Source organism: Henckelia pumila, chromosome 2 (genome assembly GCF_033568475.1).
Source record: "Henckelia pumila isolate YLH828 chromosome 2, ASM3356847v2, whole genome shotgun sequence".
In the NCBI taxonomy this organism is placed as follows: domain Eukaryota; kingdom Viridiplantae; phylum Streptophyta; class Magnoliopsida; order Lamiales; family Gesneriaceae; genus Henckelia; species Henckelia pumila.
In genome coordinates, this window is record NC_133121.1 from 14,914,650 (window position 1) to 14,930,586 (window position 15,937).

Below are 15,937 nucleotides of genomic sequence, written 5' to 3' on the forward strand. Positions count from 1 at the left end.
TTATATAATTATATTATATTAATTAAATATTAAGACTCGCGAACTATTCGCGAAATATCGAACAAAATAATTTCGGCTCGAGCTCGGTTCGAAAAAAAGTTCGAACATGTTCGAATTCGGCTTGAGTTCGATAAGCTCGAATACGAATCAAATATTTATCGAGCGGGCTCGTAAAGCTCACGAACATGTTCGGTTCGTTTGCACCCCTAATTGGCACCCGCCACCCGGGCTTTAGCGCGAGTGGAAAATTTTTTTGGAAAATTTTGAATTAATTTGATAGTAGCACGGGTGATTCAATTGATCAGAAGGTTAAACAATTTTAGAATTTAAAATTTTAGTCTGAGTAGTTTAAGAATTCTGGTTTTGTCATTGGGTATAGGGTCTACTTGGAGTGGGGCAGAGAACCCGAGGACCCGGGAAGACCCGAGGACCTGAGGTGACTGCGATGAGATGACATAATTTATGGTAATACAATATTTATCTTGATACATTAAATATTTTTAAAAATTTGTTTTTTTTTTCCAATAAAAGCTTATGATTTATGTTGTAACACCCGAAAATTTTAATACGTAAATCCGCATGCATAATTAGGAGAAATTAATTTTAAAATAAGGGTTAAATGAATTTATGTGTTATTATGTGATTTATATGCATGATTTAATTTATTTAAGCATTTAACCCATAATTAGTGATTTTATGATTTTTAGTATTTTAAATATTTGATCGCGTAGACGGGACCGTGGACGGACGAGATGACAACTTTCCACCCAAATGATTTTATGAGCCTTTTTAGAGCCCTAAAATATTATTTTGAGTTTTATTATCTCAAAATTTTTAGTATTTGATTTTATATAATTTTAGGAGTCCTTTTTATCCAAAATTAGCCAAGATAATGACTTTTAATCACTTTTAAAAATTCCTTAATTTTAATTTCGGGATTTTTATTAATGTTTCAGATTTTTAAATATTTCTTTTAGAGTTTTGTGATAAGTTATATTTTATCTATATATTTAATATCCTTAATAATATATTAATTACCCTATTTTCTTAAATATCAAAACCTAGACTAAGTCTAACCCTAATCCCCACACACACACGCCTCCCTTCACCATTAGCCGACCCATTCCCCTCCATATTCATCTTCTTCACCTAGCAATCCTTGAAGAACTCCATAGCTCGTTTTTGAAGGTTCAAGGCTTGTCGTCATCGCCCGTCGTCCCGGAGTCGTTCACGCGGTCTAGCTTCGTTTTAAAAATCAAAGGCATGTCTATTCTTTCGTTTGAACACCATATAAGCTATTAATCATGAATGATTGTTTTATTTCGGATTTTAATCAGGAGCTTTTTGATTTATGCAAGAAGGTATGATTTTAATGCATGTTTGTTGATTGTTTCATGTCATGGTTCACGTTTCTGTTGCATGGTTCGGTCCAGAGGTTGTGGCTCAGTCAAGGGGGTGTCCTAGGGTGCCTAGGGTCGAGCTGGGTCCAGTGGTTCGAGCCATGCATGGCCAGGAGGGGAGCTGGTTCAGAACAGGTCCTAGGGTGCGCAGGTTGAGCGATGTTGGGAGATTGGGTCGTTCTCGGTCCATAAGGCGTGTTTTAGACTGATTCCAGTTGGGTTAGAACCACAAGACATAGGGGAAGGTAACCCAAGTTGTGCTCCGGCCAGTGGTGGCCGGAGCTGGGCGGCCGAACGGTCGGAAGTCCGGCGTCGCGCACAGGACGCGAGCAGATTAAGGGATAGATGGTTTTGCTTCGTTCTCCTTCGTTAGGGATCGGTTTGGGCTGGTTTTTAGCTTGTTGGAAACGTCTTGAAGAGGGCTAGGGGTAGGTGGTGGTGCTCCGGCCAGGGGACGACCGGAGCACGGCGGTAGCAGCCCCAGAAAGCTGCTGCTCGCACGGTCGAAGGAAAGGAGAGGAGGGGGGAATCGGGTTTGGGGTTCTGGGTGGTTCCGGGTCGGGTCAGGGTAGTGGGTCGGGTCAGTAGGGTCTAGGGTCGGGTCAGGTAGGTCCGGGTCCGGGCTAGGTGGGCCGGGCTCGAGTATTTTAATTTTAAAATGTTTAATGTTTTAATGGGTTTTTGGGTCATTTAATTAGAAATAAAATTATTTGGGCTTCCAAATAATTTTATTTGGGCTTTCAAAATTATTTTTAAGTTAGCCCAATAATTTTTATGGGCTCGTAGGCCCACAGGAATTTTTGGGCCAGTCAGTGGATTTTGGGCCAGTCTAGAGTTTTATTGGGCTTAAGTTAAGTAATTAGGCTTAAATATTTTATTTAGGTCAAGTTAAGTTTAATTAAGTTATTTGGGCTAAAATATGATTATTGGATTTTATTTAAGTTTAATGGGCTTAGAGTGAGTGACCAGCAGTCTGGACCAATCCATGAAAATAAACTAAGTCCGGAATATATATTTAATTATTTTTATGCATGAAGTTTATTTTAAGTAAAAGTATATTTATTATTAAAATTAATTAAATATATATTACGGACATATTTTAAGTGCATGCATACATGAAATATTTTATGATGTGTTTATGATTAAGAATTGAGCATGAAAATATTTTTATGGAAATTGAAGTGATGTGACAGCATAGAAGTGGTTTTACCACTGACACAGAGGTAGTTCTACTACCGGCATAGAAGTGGTTTTACCACTGGCACAGAGGTAGTTTACTACCAGCATAGAGGTGGATTTATCCACCGCCACGTACGATGGTTCTTTAGACTGATCAGTCGGCACAGTTATTAGTCACATTCATGGATATGACCATACACAGTTTTTATGTTTATGACATGCTCAATTATGTTATGTATGATGAAGAAAGTTATGTTATGTATAAGATTTATGATTCAGCATTTATGTTATGAAAAATGTTTCCATGCATGCTCATATACATGTATATGTATTAGTATTTACGTGATGCATTATTTTAACTCTTGTTATAAAGGATTAGACATGTTGAGCCTCTAGGCTCACTACGCTTATATGGTGCAGGTGAGTATGATGTAGCTCCTACCGGTGGCGAGGACGTATGAGCGAGCATGGCAGTGGACCCCGTGACCGTCGCAGTTATTTAGATTATTGCATTGAGTTTTGAAACATGATTTATTTTATTATTGTTTCCGCGTATGAGATTTTTCAGCAGTATTGTTTATTATTTTAAATTGATGCATGAAACATTTTTAAGGATTTATTTATTTAATATTTTTTTTAGGTTACTTAAGAAAAGTATGTTATTTTTATATACATATATGTATGGGCGTATATGTATAGTATATAGCATAAAAAAAAAAAGTTTTTCCGCATTTATTAGTATTAGGCGTTTCAATTGGTATCAGAGCACGGTCCTCGGAGGGTGTCCATCTGCCACGTGAAGCTCAGAAATCCTGCTACTGGTCTGTAAGTTTTAAATGTTTTATTATGATTTATCAGGAGCATATGTTATGACTTAAGACTTTATGTTATCAAAGTTTTAAAATACTTAGTTATGCATTGCGATTTACGTGACTTTGGGATATTGAAACTTGAAAACTAGATAACTAATCGTGGAGTTAGTAAACTAGAATTTTGAGGGACTTCGTTATTAGATTTTGATCAGTCGAATTTCGAGGACGAAATTTAATTTAAGGGGGGGAGAATTGTAACACCCGAAAATTTTAATACGTAAATCCGCATGCATAATTAGGAGAAATTAATTTTAAAATAAGGGTTAAATGAATTTATGTGTTATTATGTGATTTATATGCATGATTTAATTTATTTAAGCATTTAACCCATAATTAGTGATTTTATGATTTTTAGTATTTTAAATATTTGATCGCGTAGACGGGACCGTGGACGGACGAGATGACAACTTTCCACCCAAATGATTTTATGAGCCTTTTTAGAGCCCTAAAATATTATTTTGAGTTTTATTATCTCAAAATTTTTAGTATTTGATTTTATATAATTTTAGGAGTCCTTTTTATCCAAAATTAGCCAAGATAATGACTTTTAATCACTTTTAAAAATTCCCTTAATTTTAATTTCGGGATTTTTATTAATGTTTCAGATTTTTAAATATTTCTTTTAGAGTTTTGTGATAAGTTATATTTTATCTATATATTTAATATCCTTAATAATATATTAATTACCCTATTTTCTTAAATATCAAAACCTAGACTAAGTCTAACCCTAATCCCCACACACACACGCCTCCCTTCACCATTAGCCGACCCATTCCCCTCCATATTCATCTTCTTCACCTAGCAATCCTTGAAGAACTCCATAGCTCGTTTTTGAAGGTTCAAGGCTTGTCGTCATCGCCCGTCGTCCCGGAGTCGTTCACGCGGTCTAGCTTCGTTTTAAAAATCAAAGGCATGTCTATTCTTTCGTTTGAACACCATATAAGCTATTAATCATGAATGATTGTTTTATTTCGGATTTTAATCAGGAGCTTTTTGATTTATGCAAGAAGGTATGATTTTAATGCATGTTTGTTGATTGTTTCATGTCATGGTTCACGTTTCTGTTGCATGGTTCGGTCCAGAGGTTGTGGCTCAGTCAAGGGGGTGTCCTAGGGTGCCTAGGGTCGAGCTGGGTCCAGTGGTTCGAGCCATGCATGGCCAGGAGGGGAGCTGGTTCAGAACAGGTCCTAGGGTGCGCAGGTTGAGCGATGTTGGGAGATTGGGTCGTTCTCGGTCCATAAGGCGTGTTTTAGACTGATTCCAGTTGGGTTAGAACCACAAGACATAGGGGAAGGTAACCCAAGTTGTGCTCCGGCCAGTGGTGGCCGGAGCTGGGCGGCCGAACGGTCGGAAGTCCGGCGTCGCGCACAGGACGCGAGCAGATTAAGGGATAGATGGTTTTGCTTCGTTCTCCTTCGTTAGGGATCGGTTTGGGCTGGTTTTTAGCTTGTTGGAAACGTCTTGAAGAGGGCTAGGGGTAGGTGGTGGTGCTCCGGCCAGGGGACGACCGGAGCACGGCAGTAGCAGCCCAGAAAGCTGCTGCTCGCACGGTCGAAGGAAAGGAGAGGAGGGGGGAATCGGGTTTGGGGTTCTGGGTGGTTCCGGGTCGGGTCAGGGTAGTGGGTCGGGTCAGTAGGGTCTAGGGTCGGGTCAGGTAGGTCCGGGTCCGGGCTAGGTGGGCCGGGCTCGAGTATTTTAATTTTAAAATGTTTAATGTTTTAATGGGTTTTTGGGTCATTTAATTAGAAATAAAATTATTTGGGCTTCCAAATAATTTTATTTGGGCTTTCAAAATTATTTTTAAGTTAGCCCAATAATTTTTATGGGCTCGTAGGCCCACAGGAATTTTTGGGCCAGTCAGTGGATTTTGGGCCAGTCTAGAGTTTTATTGGGCTTAAGTTAAGTAATTAGGCTTAAATATTTTATTTAGGTCAAGTTAAGTTTAATTAAGTTATTTGGGCTAAAATATGATTATTGGATTTTATTTAAGTTTAATGGGCTTAGAGTGAGTGACCAGCAGTCTGGACCAATCCATGAAAATAAACTAAGTCCGGAATATATATTTAATTATTTTTATGCATGAAGTTTATTTTAAGTAAAAGTATATTTATTATTAAAATTAATTAAATATATATTACGGACATATTTTAAGTGCATGCATACATGAAATATTTTATGATGTGTTTATGATTAAGAATTGAGCATGAAAATATTTTTATGGAAATTGAAGTGATGTGACAGCATAGAAGTGGTTTTACCACTGACACAGAGGTAGTTCTACTACCGGCATAGAAGTGGTTTTACCACTGGCACAGAGGTAGTTTACTACCAGCATAGAGGTGGATTTATCCACCGCCACGTACGATGGTTCTTTAGACTGATCAGTCGGCACAGTTATTAGTCACATTCATGGATATGACCATACACAGTTTTTATGTTTATGACATGCTCAATTATGTTATGTATGATGAAGAAAGTTATGTTATGTATAAGATTTATGATTCAGCATTTATGTTATGAAAAATGTTTCCATGCATGCTCATATACATGTATATGTATTAGTATTTACGTGATGCATTATTTTAACTCTTGTTATAAAGGATTAGACATGTTGAGCCTCTAGGCTCACTACGCTTATATGGTGCAGGTGAGTATGATGTAGCTCCTACCGGTGGCGAGGACGTATGAGCGAGCATGGCAGTGGACCCCGTGACCGTCGCAGTTATTTAGATTATTGCATTGAGTTTTGAAACATGATTTATTTTATTATTGTTTCCGCGTATGAGATTTTTCAGCAGTATTGTTTATTATTTTAAATTGATGCATGAAACATTTTTAAGGATTTATTTATTTAATATTTTTTTTAGGTTACTTAAGAAAAGTATGTTATTTTTATATACATATATGTATGGGCGTATATGTATAGTATATAGCATAAAAAAAAAAGTTTTTCCGCATTTATTAGTATTAGGCGTTTCATATGTATAATTCAGTCCATGCCAAAGTAAAATTCTGGTTACGTTTCGGTTGGCTCGTTGGGAGTAAAGATGGAGCCACGCCCACAGAAGCATAGACGGGTTGGTAAGGTCCGGACTCTGAGGTGACGTGGGAAGAAATTTTCCAATATTGCGGATTCGATTCTCGTGTGGAGCATATTCTCTGCTAAAAATATTGTGGGGTATGCTTTGGGGATTGACCATATTGCTCCCTCTTTCAGGTCTCTGCCGCTCATACACATCCCTTGATTTAATCCCGCATAAGCCAATAAACTTTTGACTCATATGAGATAGGTCCCTTTGCAACCCTTATAAATAAAGATGGAGCCACACAATTGAAATTAAGTTAACGTAGAGGTGCGGGTAGATTTTGGCACGAGGATTTGGCCAATGTAAGCATGGGGTGGAAAAATATATTTCTATACTTATGTTTATCCAAAAAAAAAAAAGGAAAAAATTATAGCACTTTTTATATAAACTTGCGTTTGAATAATATGATCTGAAATTATTCCAATTTAATTTAAAATTAAAAAACACACATGTTATATAAATATATATAGAATCCAAATACAAAACACATGATCCTCTACGAAAAAAATAAACATATTATTTATACAAAATAATTAATTTTATAAATGAAAAATGTAATTTTTTAATATTATCAATTATAAGTTCATATCGATGAAGAAACTTCAATCAAATTCAATGCTTGACTATAATATTTGCAATATTAATGTATCACATAACTTTTGAAAATATTATTTTACTATATTATAAGTTATTTTACTATGTTAAAATTTTACAGAATTATATTGTTTCCACAATCATCCATTGTTTTTTTTTTTTTTTGAAAAACCACACAATCATCCATCGTTTACCGGTCATAATGTTTGTTTTGGTTGACGTTAGATTAAAAAATATGTAATATATTTCATTTAATCATTTCAATATGTAAGAAGAATTATTTTTATTTTAAAAAAGAACACCGATAATTTCCTCCTATTATATATATTGGTAAACAAGTATGAAGATAGCGAAGCATAATACATTTACATACCTAATAATTCCGATACTGCCCTGGAAGCCCTAATCTCTTCGAAATTTATTGCCTCTATCCGCTTGGCTCTCGGCTCCGTTGTCTACTGCTGCTGGTAAGTAAATTCCCCATTTCAGCAGCCTTTTGATGATTTTGTTGTGAGTTTGACCTGCTGTTTATGCAAGTTTGCGCTTGTAGATTTGCAAATATTGGCGAGATGGGAATCGTTATCGACGGTTCTTTTTTCCTTCTTTTTTTTTTCCTGGAAGAGTTTTTTATTCAGTCTTGAGGGTTTTTTTTAATAATTAAGTTGATTAATTGATTTAATTCAATTTCAAGATCATTTTTTATCTACCTTTATGGTCTCCTACTTCTGTTTTTGTTTTTGTTTTTTTGCGCATGTTAGAAGTTTTTAATGGTGCACATACATGTACTCCTGAACCATTTTGGTGTTTGTATCCTGTAATAATTTCTTTACATGCCACTTGTTTGATTTGTGAACCGGTTTGCTTAAATTTCAACAGGCAGAATGAGTCGCTCAAGCAGAAGTGACCGAACTCTCTATGTTGGTAACCTTCCTGGTGACATTCGCGAGCGAGAGGTGGAAGATTTATTTTACAAGGTAGTTATATAATTTTGTGCAAAAAAGCAATCAATAAATAATTACATATTTCGAACCAGTTACCTGGCTTTGTTTTTTGTAAACTCTACTCCAAACTGGGATTCCATGACCTACTACATCACAAACGTGCATAAAGTCTGTACTTTTGCTGTGGTTTACCTGGATCTTCAGTAATTACAGGAAACCTCCCTTTTTTGAATGTTTTGGCTTTTGCTTGTATAGCTAACTGAGATTAATTGTTTCTTCCGATAAAGATGAAGTGTGTTTCAAATATCCTCCTAGATGTTGCATGATTCCCTCCACAATGCGTAAGATGGTGATAATATTTATGTTCTTTTCTGACAAGCGATGCGAACATAATCCATAATCTTACAGAAAAACGATGAAACTCTAACATCTGAGAAAATAAATGTTTTGTCAATTATCATATCTAGAAAAGATACAGATGCTGCTAAAGAGCTGAAGAAATTATAGAGATGTTGAATAAGTTGGATGTATTTTATAGAATGGGGTTTTTGGGAGCCTGGATTCTTTTCGGAATCCTGGTTTCATCAAATTTTTGTATCCTGAATTGTTGAATATACTTGGACATGCATTCATGTGAATTGTGACCCAACTAACTGAAACGAATTTGTAGCTCCTGTGAACCATCTACATTGAGCAGATAAGCTAACATAACATCGGCATTTGCAGAATGACTTGTTGATTATTTTAGTTAAACATGTAAACCTTTAACTTCCAAACACCTTATGATTGGAATTATTGTTGCAGTATGGATCTATTGTGCATATCGAATTGAAGGTTCCTCCAAGGCCTCCGGGCTATGCCTTTGTCGAGGTAAGTGTGGGTTGCCTTTGGTGCCATTTTTTCAGTGCCTAGAGTTTTTCTAATCTACACCATGCACCGCAGTTCGAAGATGTTCGCGATGCTGAAGATGCGATTCGAGGACGTGATGGATACGATTTTGATGGACATCGTCTACGGGTTAGTTGTGATAGGAATTGCTTATTTTGCTTTTCATTTATTTGCTTAAATTACCTGTGATTTACATTTAAACAGGTTGAACTTGCGCATGGTGGCCGTGGCAACTCATCAACAGATCGTCATAGTAGCCATAGCAATAGTAGGGGTCCCCGTGGTGGAGTTTCCAGGCGCTCCGACTACAGAGGTAGGTGCATTATCCTCTTATGAATGTTTCAGAATGTTTTATGATTTTTCTTTTTATTCTCTCACCTGCTTTGTTGTCCAGTTTTGATCACTGGATTACCCCATTCTGCATCATGGCAAGACCTCAAAGTAAGAGTTGTTCTCTGTTATTTTACTGTGACCAGCTACATTAGTTTCATGACTCTAATTTGTTGAATCATGGTGGTATTGTGCATTTCATCTTTAGGATCACATGCGTCGAGCCGGTGATGTTTGCTTTTCCCAAGTTTTCAATGAGGGAAGTGGTAAGATGAATAACCCTGCATAATCAACTTATGATTCAGGGTTTCATTTTATTTGGTGTTTTGAAGTATGTGTCAGTATTTTTTTCTTCTGTTGCTTGGCCTGTGGTGCTGGGACAGTTTGGTTGGTCCATGTGCTTGTGGATGCGGAGGAAGTTCATTACTGATGACAATCAGTTTCTCAGAAAATTAGGAGTGGGTTCTATTTTTCGATTGCGAGTTTTTTTTAGCTTTGCACTTCCTAAGAATAAGTTTTGTTTAGGTTTCTCTTTTGTGTTCACGGCCTTTCAGATGGCCTGAAAAACATGTGGCTTCTGGATGGGCTCGTACCTATTGGCTGCTAAAGTGTTTTTGGTGTCTCAGACTTTTAAGAGGCCTCATCTTTAACGAACATAAAAAAACCATTTGCACTGTTGTCTGTTTAAGGCGGTTATACTTGTCATTACATGTTTATTGTTGCTAGCAATTGCTTCCTACTTGTAATGATAATCTGTGTGGGTTCCTTTAAGCTTGAATTATTTTTTGGAGTATTCTTAAAGCATTCTTGGCTTTGTCCTGCAGGCAAAACAGGGATAGCAGACTACACAAATTACGATGACATGAAATATGCTGTAAGATTAAATTCTGTTTTGCTGTTTAATCTGCTGAAATCCATTTGTAAAGTCACATGTTTTTTTTTGCCCGTGCAGATCAAGAAACTCGATGACTCTGAATTTCGGAATGCCTTTTCTAAGGCTAGGATTCATGTATGATGATATGTAATAATGTGGTGTTGCTGTTGTTTTTTATGTACTATGATTACAAGCAGTCTCACAATATCCTTTATTCACGTGCGAAGGTAAAGGAATATGATTCAACCCGTTCCAGAAGCCGCAGCCGCAGCCGCAGCCCTTCTTACTCAAAAGGAAAGACCAACGGCCGTGGCCGGAGTGCTAGTCCGAGCAAAAGCAGGAGTAAAAGGTTGAATTTTGTTGCAATGTGATTTCTTTTCTGTTGGTCTTGTGGCTTCAACATTTATGATACACCTATCTTCTCATTGTTTCCTATTACAGCAAGTCGCCGAAACGAAAAGCATCACGCCGCTCAAGAAGCCGTTCAAAGTCTGTTTCTTCTCGGTCTCGTTCTGGGTCAAAAGCACATTCTGTGTCAAGGTAAACCTTTTTCGATGATTATTTTTTAGTGCTAGTAACAGATGTCACTTTAGAGAAGGAACACCATTTCTTCGTTTTGCCACCATATCTTTGAGTTTATACATTGTAAACCTCATTTACTACCAGTTTCAATTATTTGGTCGATGCATCTGTATGGTTTAATGGAATAATTTTTATTGGGCCTCATTTGGTTAGATGTCAATTCTTTAGCTGGCATAGTCTGATTTCTCAACTCTCGACCAAATGTTCTGTATGGCACAGTTTGTATATTTTCATCCTTGAAGATCTCAAAACTAGGAAATTTTCTTTCGTTGGAAGTGGCTGTCCTTGTATATATTTTGTAGTGACTTGGGTTGGTAATTGAGAGTTGTAATCTTATTGTTGTTGGTCTGGTAAGGAATTTCCTGATGGTGAATGGACCCAAAATAAATGTATTTGAGGTGTATTTTTGTTTGATTCAAATTTTGTTCTAAACCTGTTTCCTCTTCCTATAAAGTGGAAGTTTCAGATCGGCTTCCTGTCGTGGTTTCTGTGGATGCTTTCTCGTTTCAGATTGCTTCAATGAGATATTCTTTTGAACTTGCGTTTTAACTACATTTGTAAGTAAGTTTTAGAAATAAGAAGTGTTTCAATGTGGTGCAAACAGACTGGATAGATGCTGGAAGTCCGTTTTAGTATCGAGGATCCTTCTTTTAAGGATTGGCAGTTCGGGAAGTGTTTTTGATTCCTTTTCTAATAATGGGAAAAAGTATTGCAGTGAAACTTTTTTTGAAAAATTATTCCTACGGTCCCCCCAGTCAGTTTTGGATCTTCCTGCACTTGGTTCAAGAGAATTTTTACAAGTATTAGTGATGCATGCATATACTCTCTCGATGCTCATGGGAGCTGCCTCTTGAGGGGTGGGGAGCGACTGTGATTAAGTAAGAGGTAAAACTGATGCATTTTTAGTAGGCATCTGCAGTTGTTAATATAAAGAGTGATACATAGCATGAAATCGTTTTATGTTTGAAACATATCACTTTTTTTAGTTGCATCAATATTTTTCATTAATATTCCAGGATCTTTATGCTGGATAATGGTGATAATGATTTTTTTTGGAACAAGTACTAGGGTCAAGCTGGATCCTGGGATTAACGACCATGGGAATAATTTAGAAAATGCCAGTTCAAAATATTTGATTTTGAACCTATTTAATTGAGTTAATTATGAGTCCTTCTGGTTATTTGTAGCCTTGCTATGGACGTGGTAAAAAATGTCTTCTTACAACACCCCCCACCACCCTACCCTGAAAAGAATATTATACCCTGCCCCTCTTAATTTTTTAATCTGAGTGTTGAGAAATGTGCCCACTCTCAAACGATATGTTTCTAATTTCTTTCTTTGTGAACATGGGATTGCCTGTCTTTTTAGATATGGATATTTGCGCAATGTGGGGATTGCATTTTAGGATCTGGTTGGGTGATATTGATTCAGTTGGCTGCAATTCTTTTCTAAGTGGAGGTATGCTGTTATATAGATAGTAACTTGAGAACCCTTCATGATGACCCTAATCTAATGAGCATCACAATGTCCATAGATTGGAAACAATGAAGACTATGGATTACAATTATGAAGCTGGACAGTGAACTAATTGCCATTTGATTAAGGGATCACCTTTGTGCGGTGGAAATGTATAAACGGTCTCCAATGCTGCTAAGCTACCAAAGCATTCTATCAGATTGTTTATTCATTCCTTTGATATCTATCGTATTGGTCTTTCAAAGAGCTTTTGTTGGCTCTGTGTCAAGGTCTCATTTCTTTTTCATTAGGTAGGTTGCTTGCTTAGGTGGGCTTTGTTTCTTCTGTTCTGTCAAGTTTTTTTTCACATACTGTTTGCTAAAATATTTTTGAGCTTCCTTGTCTATTTTGGTCATGGTCAATCTGACATGGAAGTGGCATCAAGGAACTTGGATCAAACATGTTAAGAGGCTCATCAGGATATTAAATTGGGTTGTTTCTGGAACTTTTGCAGATCTCCATCAAGATCCAGATCTCCAAAACCATCTGTAAGTTTATTCTGGAGCCTGGTTAATGTTTATGTTCGTCTTCCTTGGTTATCTATACAGTTGGGCTGTTATTGAGCACTTGGAACTTCTGCCACCACATTCTTTGTATTTGCTTTTCCCTGTTTATCTCTGACAAGTTTCAGCGCCAGAAACATGCAAGTAAGAGTCCAAAAGTACGCAGTCCAAGCAGAAGCCAAAGCAGGAGCCCCAGCCAGAGTCGTAGCAGGAGTCTTTCTAGGTTCTCATCTTTGCGCTATCCATGCATAGCAGTGACATAGTGATTTACCTATAGATTGAATATGTTTCCTAATTATTTAACAGGTGAAAGATTGGCTGATCTGATCAACGCTGATGCTGTTATCTTGGTCAATTAATCATGGTTTGAGATGAACTAAGTCGTTTGTTATAATCTGTGGACAAATTGTTGCAATTCTCGCAGAAGTATGTCGCGTGTTGAGAATTGTCTCTCTTTTATTTCCCGTTTTGTAGTTCTGCAATGCTATGAGAAGCTCCAATACTTGAAGACTGCTATCTTTTACCGTTCATTCTACCTGATATTGAGATTGACATTTGTGGTTTCTTACTCTATTCATCTCGCAGAGTGCTGCAATTCTAAGCTAGTGCTTGTTCTTTTCGTTTTTAAAATTTTTGGGGGTGGTGAATTCCTGTTCTTGGGTAATCTGGGCCAGTTTTTAAACTTTTGTCTTTGCTAATTTCTTTTCCTTTTTTTTAACGGTAATTTTGCTAATTTCTTTTTTGAATTGACTTTCGACTAAAAAAGCACAATGTCATATATTGTGTAGTGTCTATTTTGATGGAAATCCTTTTCAATACAAACTTTTAGCTCAAATCTCCCGTCATAATCAAAATCAATAGAGCTTCATTCCGGGTGGTTATTTTCCCTCGTATTACTAGAGAAGTTGTTTGTGATCTATGGCCATAAAATCTACTGTTTAACGTGAGGGGTGATGAAGGGCTTGAATTAATTAATTTTTTTAAAAAAAAATTGGTATGAATTGTGTGCGCAAACATTAATGTTAAATATTCTGTCTTGAATTTTTGTGTGATATTCATATAATCATTTCATTATAAAATTTAGATAAGATTGAGATTGTTTGCCAATAATTTTATGATAAGACAAATCTAATACTTTTACCGTCTCAATTATATTGTTTACATTTTTTTTTGTTTTAAATATATAGTCATATATTATATTTAATAAAAGAAAAGAGAACAATATATATTAGACAAAAGGAGTATAAAATAAAATTAGAATATATTTGGTATTAAGCAAAAAAATATATCATGACTTCTAATTAGTTAATACAAGAAACTCATGGTTAATGATACGGTATAATGTAAATACAATATGGATAGTGATTCTTGGTATGCAACTTATATTTGTGTATAGATTTATAATAAAATATTGTTTTATGTAAAATGAATTCTGAATAAATATTCAATATTCAGTTTTGTATTCGAAATTTCATGTTTTACTTTTTTTCTCATCAAAATATCAGCCATTTGGAATGGGTTTTTTTGTGTATTGGAAATATACTTTTGTTATATTTCGACTGTTGGTATTTTTTGTTGTTGCTGTTGGAATAATAACGTGACAGCGAAAAAATGTTTACGAATTAAATAATTAAAAGAAATTTATAAATATGGCGCAAATTTCTCCACGCCACAATCCAACCCTATATTTGTCGTTGTGATCTTCTTCTCCCCCAAATCGATATTTTTCCATTTCTAAACTCGAAAATGTCTGACTGCGTTTTCTCAAATCTTTCGGACGATGTGATTCTGAACATACTCCACAAGCTCGAGGAGGATCCTCGAAACTGGGCTCGAATCGCCTGCGTCTCCAGCAAGTTCTCCTCCTTGATCCGAACCGTTTGTTGCAGGGCCAAATGCTCCAAAACAATCCCGGACGTTGTTTCCGATCTCTTTACCGCACCCGCCGTGATGCCGGCTGGAGGGTGGGCCTCACTCTACAAGCTTGCCGTCTGCTGCCCGGGCCTTCTTCAGTCCGGCGTTCTCCTCGAGAACTCGGATTTCGGGCTCGAACGTGAGCTCGGCCCGGACGAGCAGTTTCGGTCCAAGGTTCAGTCTGAAAGGATCGCTTATGCTTCTTCGAGTGGCGGCAACGATGGATCGAATGCATCTGGGTCTGATTGTGCTTGGTCTCTGTACGATGATTTGTTTTTGGACACGGTTTACAACGATTCCGAAGGTGCTGAAATCGGGGGAGAGCAGGTGGAAGGCAGGGCCATCAAGAATGTGAAGCCTGCTGTTGATCTCGGTGTGAGTAAAAGGAGGAAAATCTGCAGGCCTCTTAGGTCCCATTTGGCTTCTGGGGTCTGGAATCTGAGCCGCGAGCAAGGGAATAAATTGCTGGCCAGCAGATTCAAGGGGGATTGCCTGTATATCTGCGATTGGCCCGGTTGCGTTCACGTCGAGGAGAAGCGGAATTACATGCTGTTTAGGGGGATATTCAAGAATTTCAAGCAATCGAGGGTTTGGAGGACCATCAATGATGGGAACAGGATCAAGATCGATGTGAATTGCGCCTTTTGTAGCTCTAAGCAGACATGGGATTTGCATTCATCCTTCTGTTTGCGGAGGTACTTTGGTTACCATGATGATGGCGAGCCAGTGGTTCGGGCCTATGTGTGCGAAAATGGACATGTCTCCGGGGCTTGGACTGACTGGCCTTTGTATACTTGAGAAGCTAGCAGAGTTTGTGAACCTGCTTTCTCATTTATGATTATTAGCATCAAATGTATCTCTGAACTTATTCTCGAATTCCTCTACGGAAATCATTTTGTTTGGAACAAAACATCATCATCAAATTCGTTAAATGAACAAGTTTTAAACTTGATTCAGGCAATAAGCAAATAGAATAACATGAACAACTCAGTTCAATTTGTGCATTTTGGGGTGTCGGTTAGCTCGTGGTGCTTTTGTTGCTGCCTATATTTCCTTGAAATTTTAGTGCCTCCAAATCAATTCCATACCTAGTAGAGTCAGTCGATTGTACATTTTCTGGGACAGACAACAAACTCTATTAATTTGATGGACTTGAAACTAAGGATGTCAAATCTATAATAACAAAACATTTGGTTTGTTTGAGTAAATCTACATGACAATGACTTTCAAACCAAGTCCCAACTATTTATTTTTTAATG

At 37.0% G+C, this 15,937-nt stretch overlaps 2 protein-coding genes across 22 annotated transcripts; both read left to right on the plus strand.

Moving 5' to 3' along the window:
- The first annotated feature begins 7,466 nt into the window (after window positions 1-7,466).
- Window positions 7,467-13,328, plus strand: LOC140884842 (serine/arginine-rich-splicing factor SR34-like). 21 transcript variants are annotated; one of them, XR_012150740.1, is made up of 16 exons: window positions 7,467-7,598; window positions 8,008-8,105; window positions 8,877-8,942; window positions 9,015-9,089; window positions 9,165-9,273; window positions 9,355-9,401; window positions 9,499-9,556; window positions 10,115-10,164; window positions 10,243-10,299; window positions 10,392-10,513; window positions 10,606-10,704; window positions 12,115-12,204; window positions 12,281-12,512; window positions 12,637-12,749; window positions 12,893-12,987; window positions 13,071-13,328. XR_012150740.1 is itself a non-coding variant. In XM_073291719.1 (14 exons), the coding sequence occupies exons 2-14, from the start codon at window positions 8,013-8,015 to the stop codon at window positions 13,072-13,074; spliced, it is 915 nt and encodes a 304-aa protein (XP_073147820.1). In that variant the 5' UTR covers window positions 7,467-7,598; window positions 8,008-8,012; the 3' UTR covers window positions 13,075-13,328. The 21 variants fall into 21 exon arrangements, 6 of the variants coding, with proteins under 6 accessions (XP_073147820.1, XP_073147821.1, XP_073147823.1 ...); XR_012150739.1 differs by having other exon boundaries at window positions 12,899-12,987; XR_012150737.1 differs by having other exon boundaries at window positions 12,281-12,749.
- Window positions 13,329-14,423: 1,095 nt separating this feature from the next.
- LOC140881667 (phytochrome A-associated F-box protein) lies at window positions 14,424-15,620 on the plus strand. The gene has a single exon (XM_073287152.1). The coding sequence runs from the start codon at window positions 14,511-14,513 to the stop codon at window positions 15,474-15,476; it is 966 nt and encodes a 321-aa protein (XP_073143253.1). The 5' UTR covers window positions 14,424-14,510; the 3' UTR covers window positions 15,477-15,620.
- The last annotated feature ends 317 nt before the right edge of the window (window positions 15,621-15,937 follow it).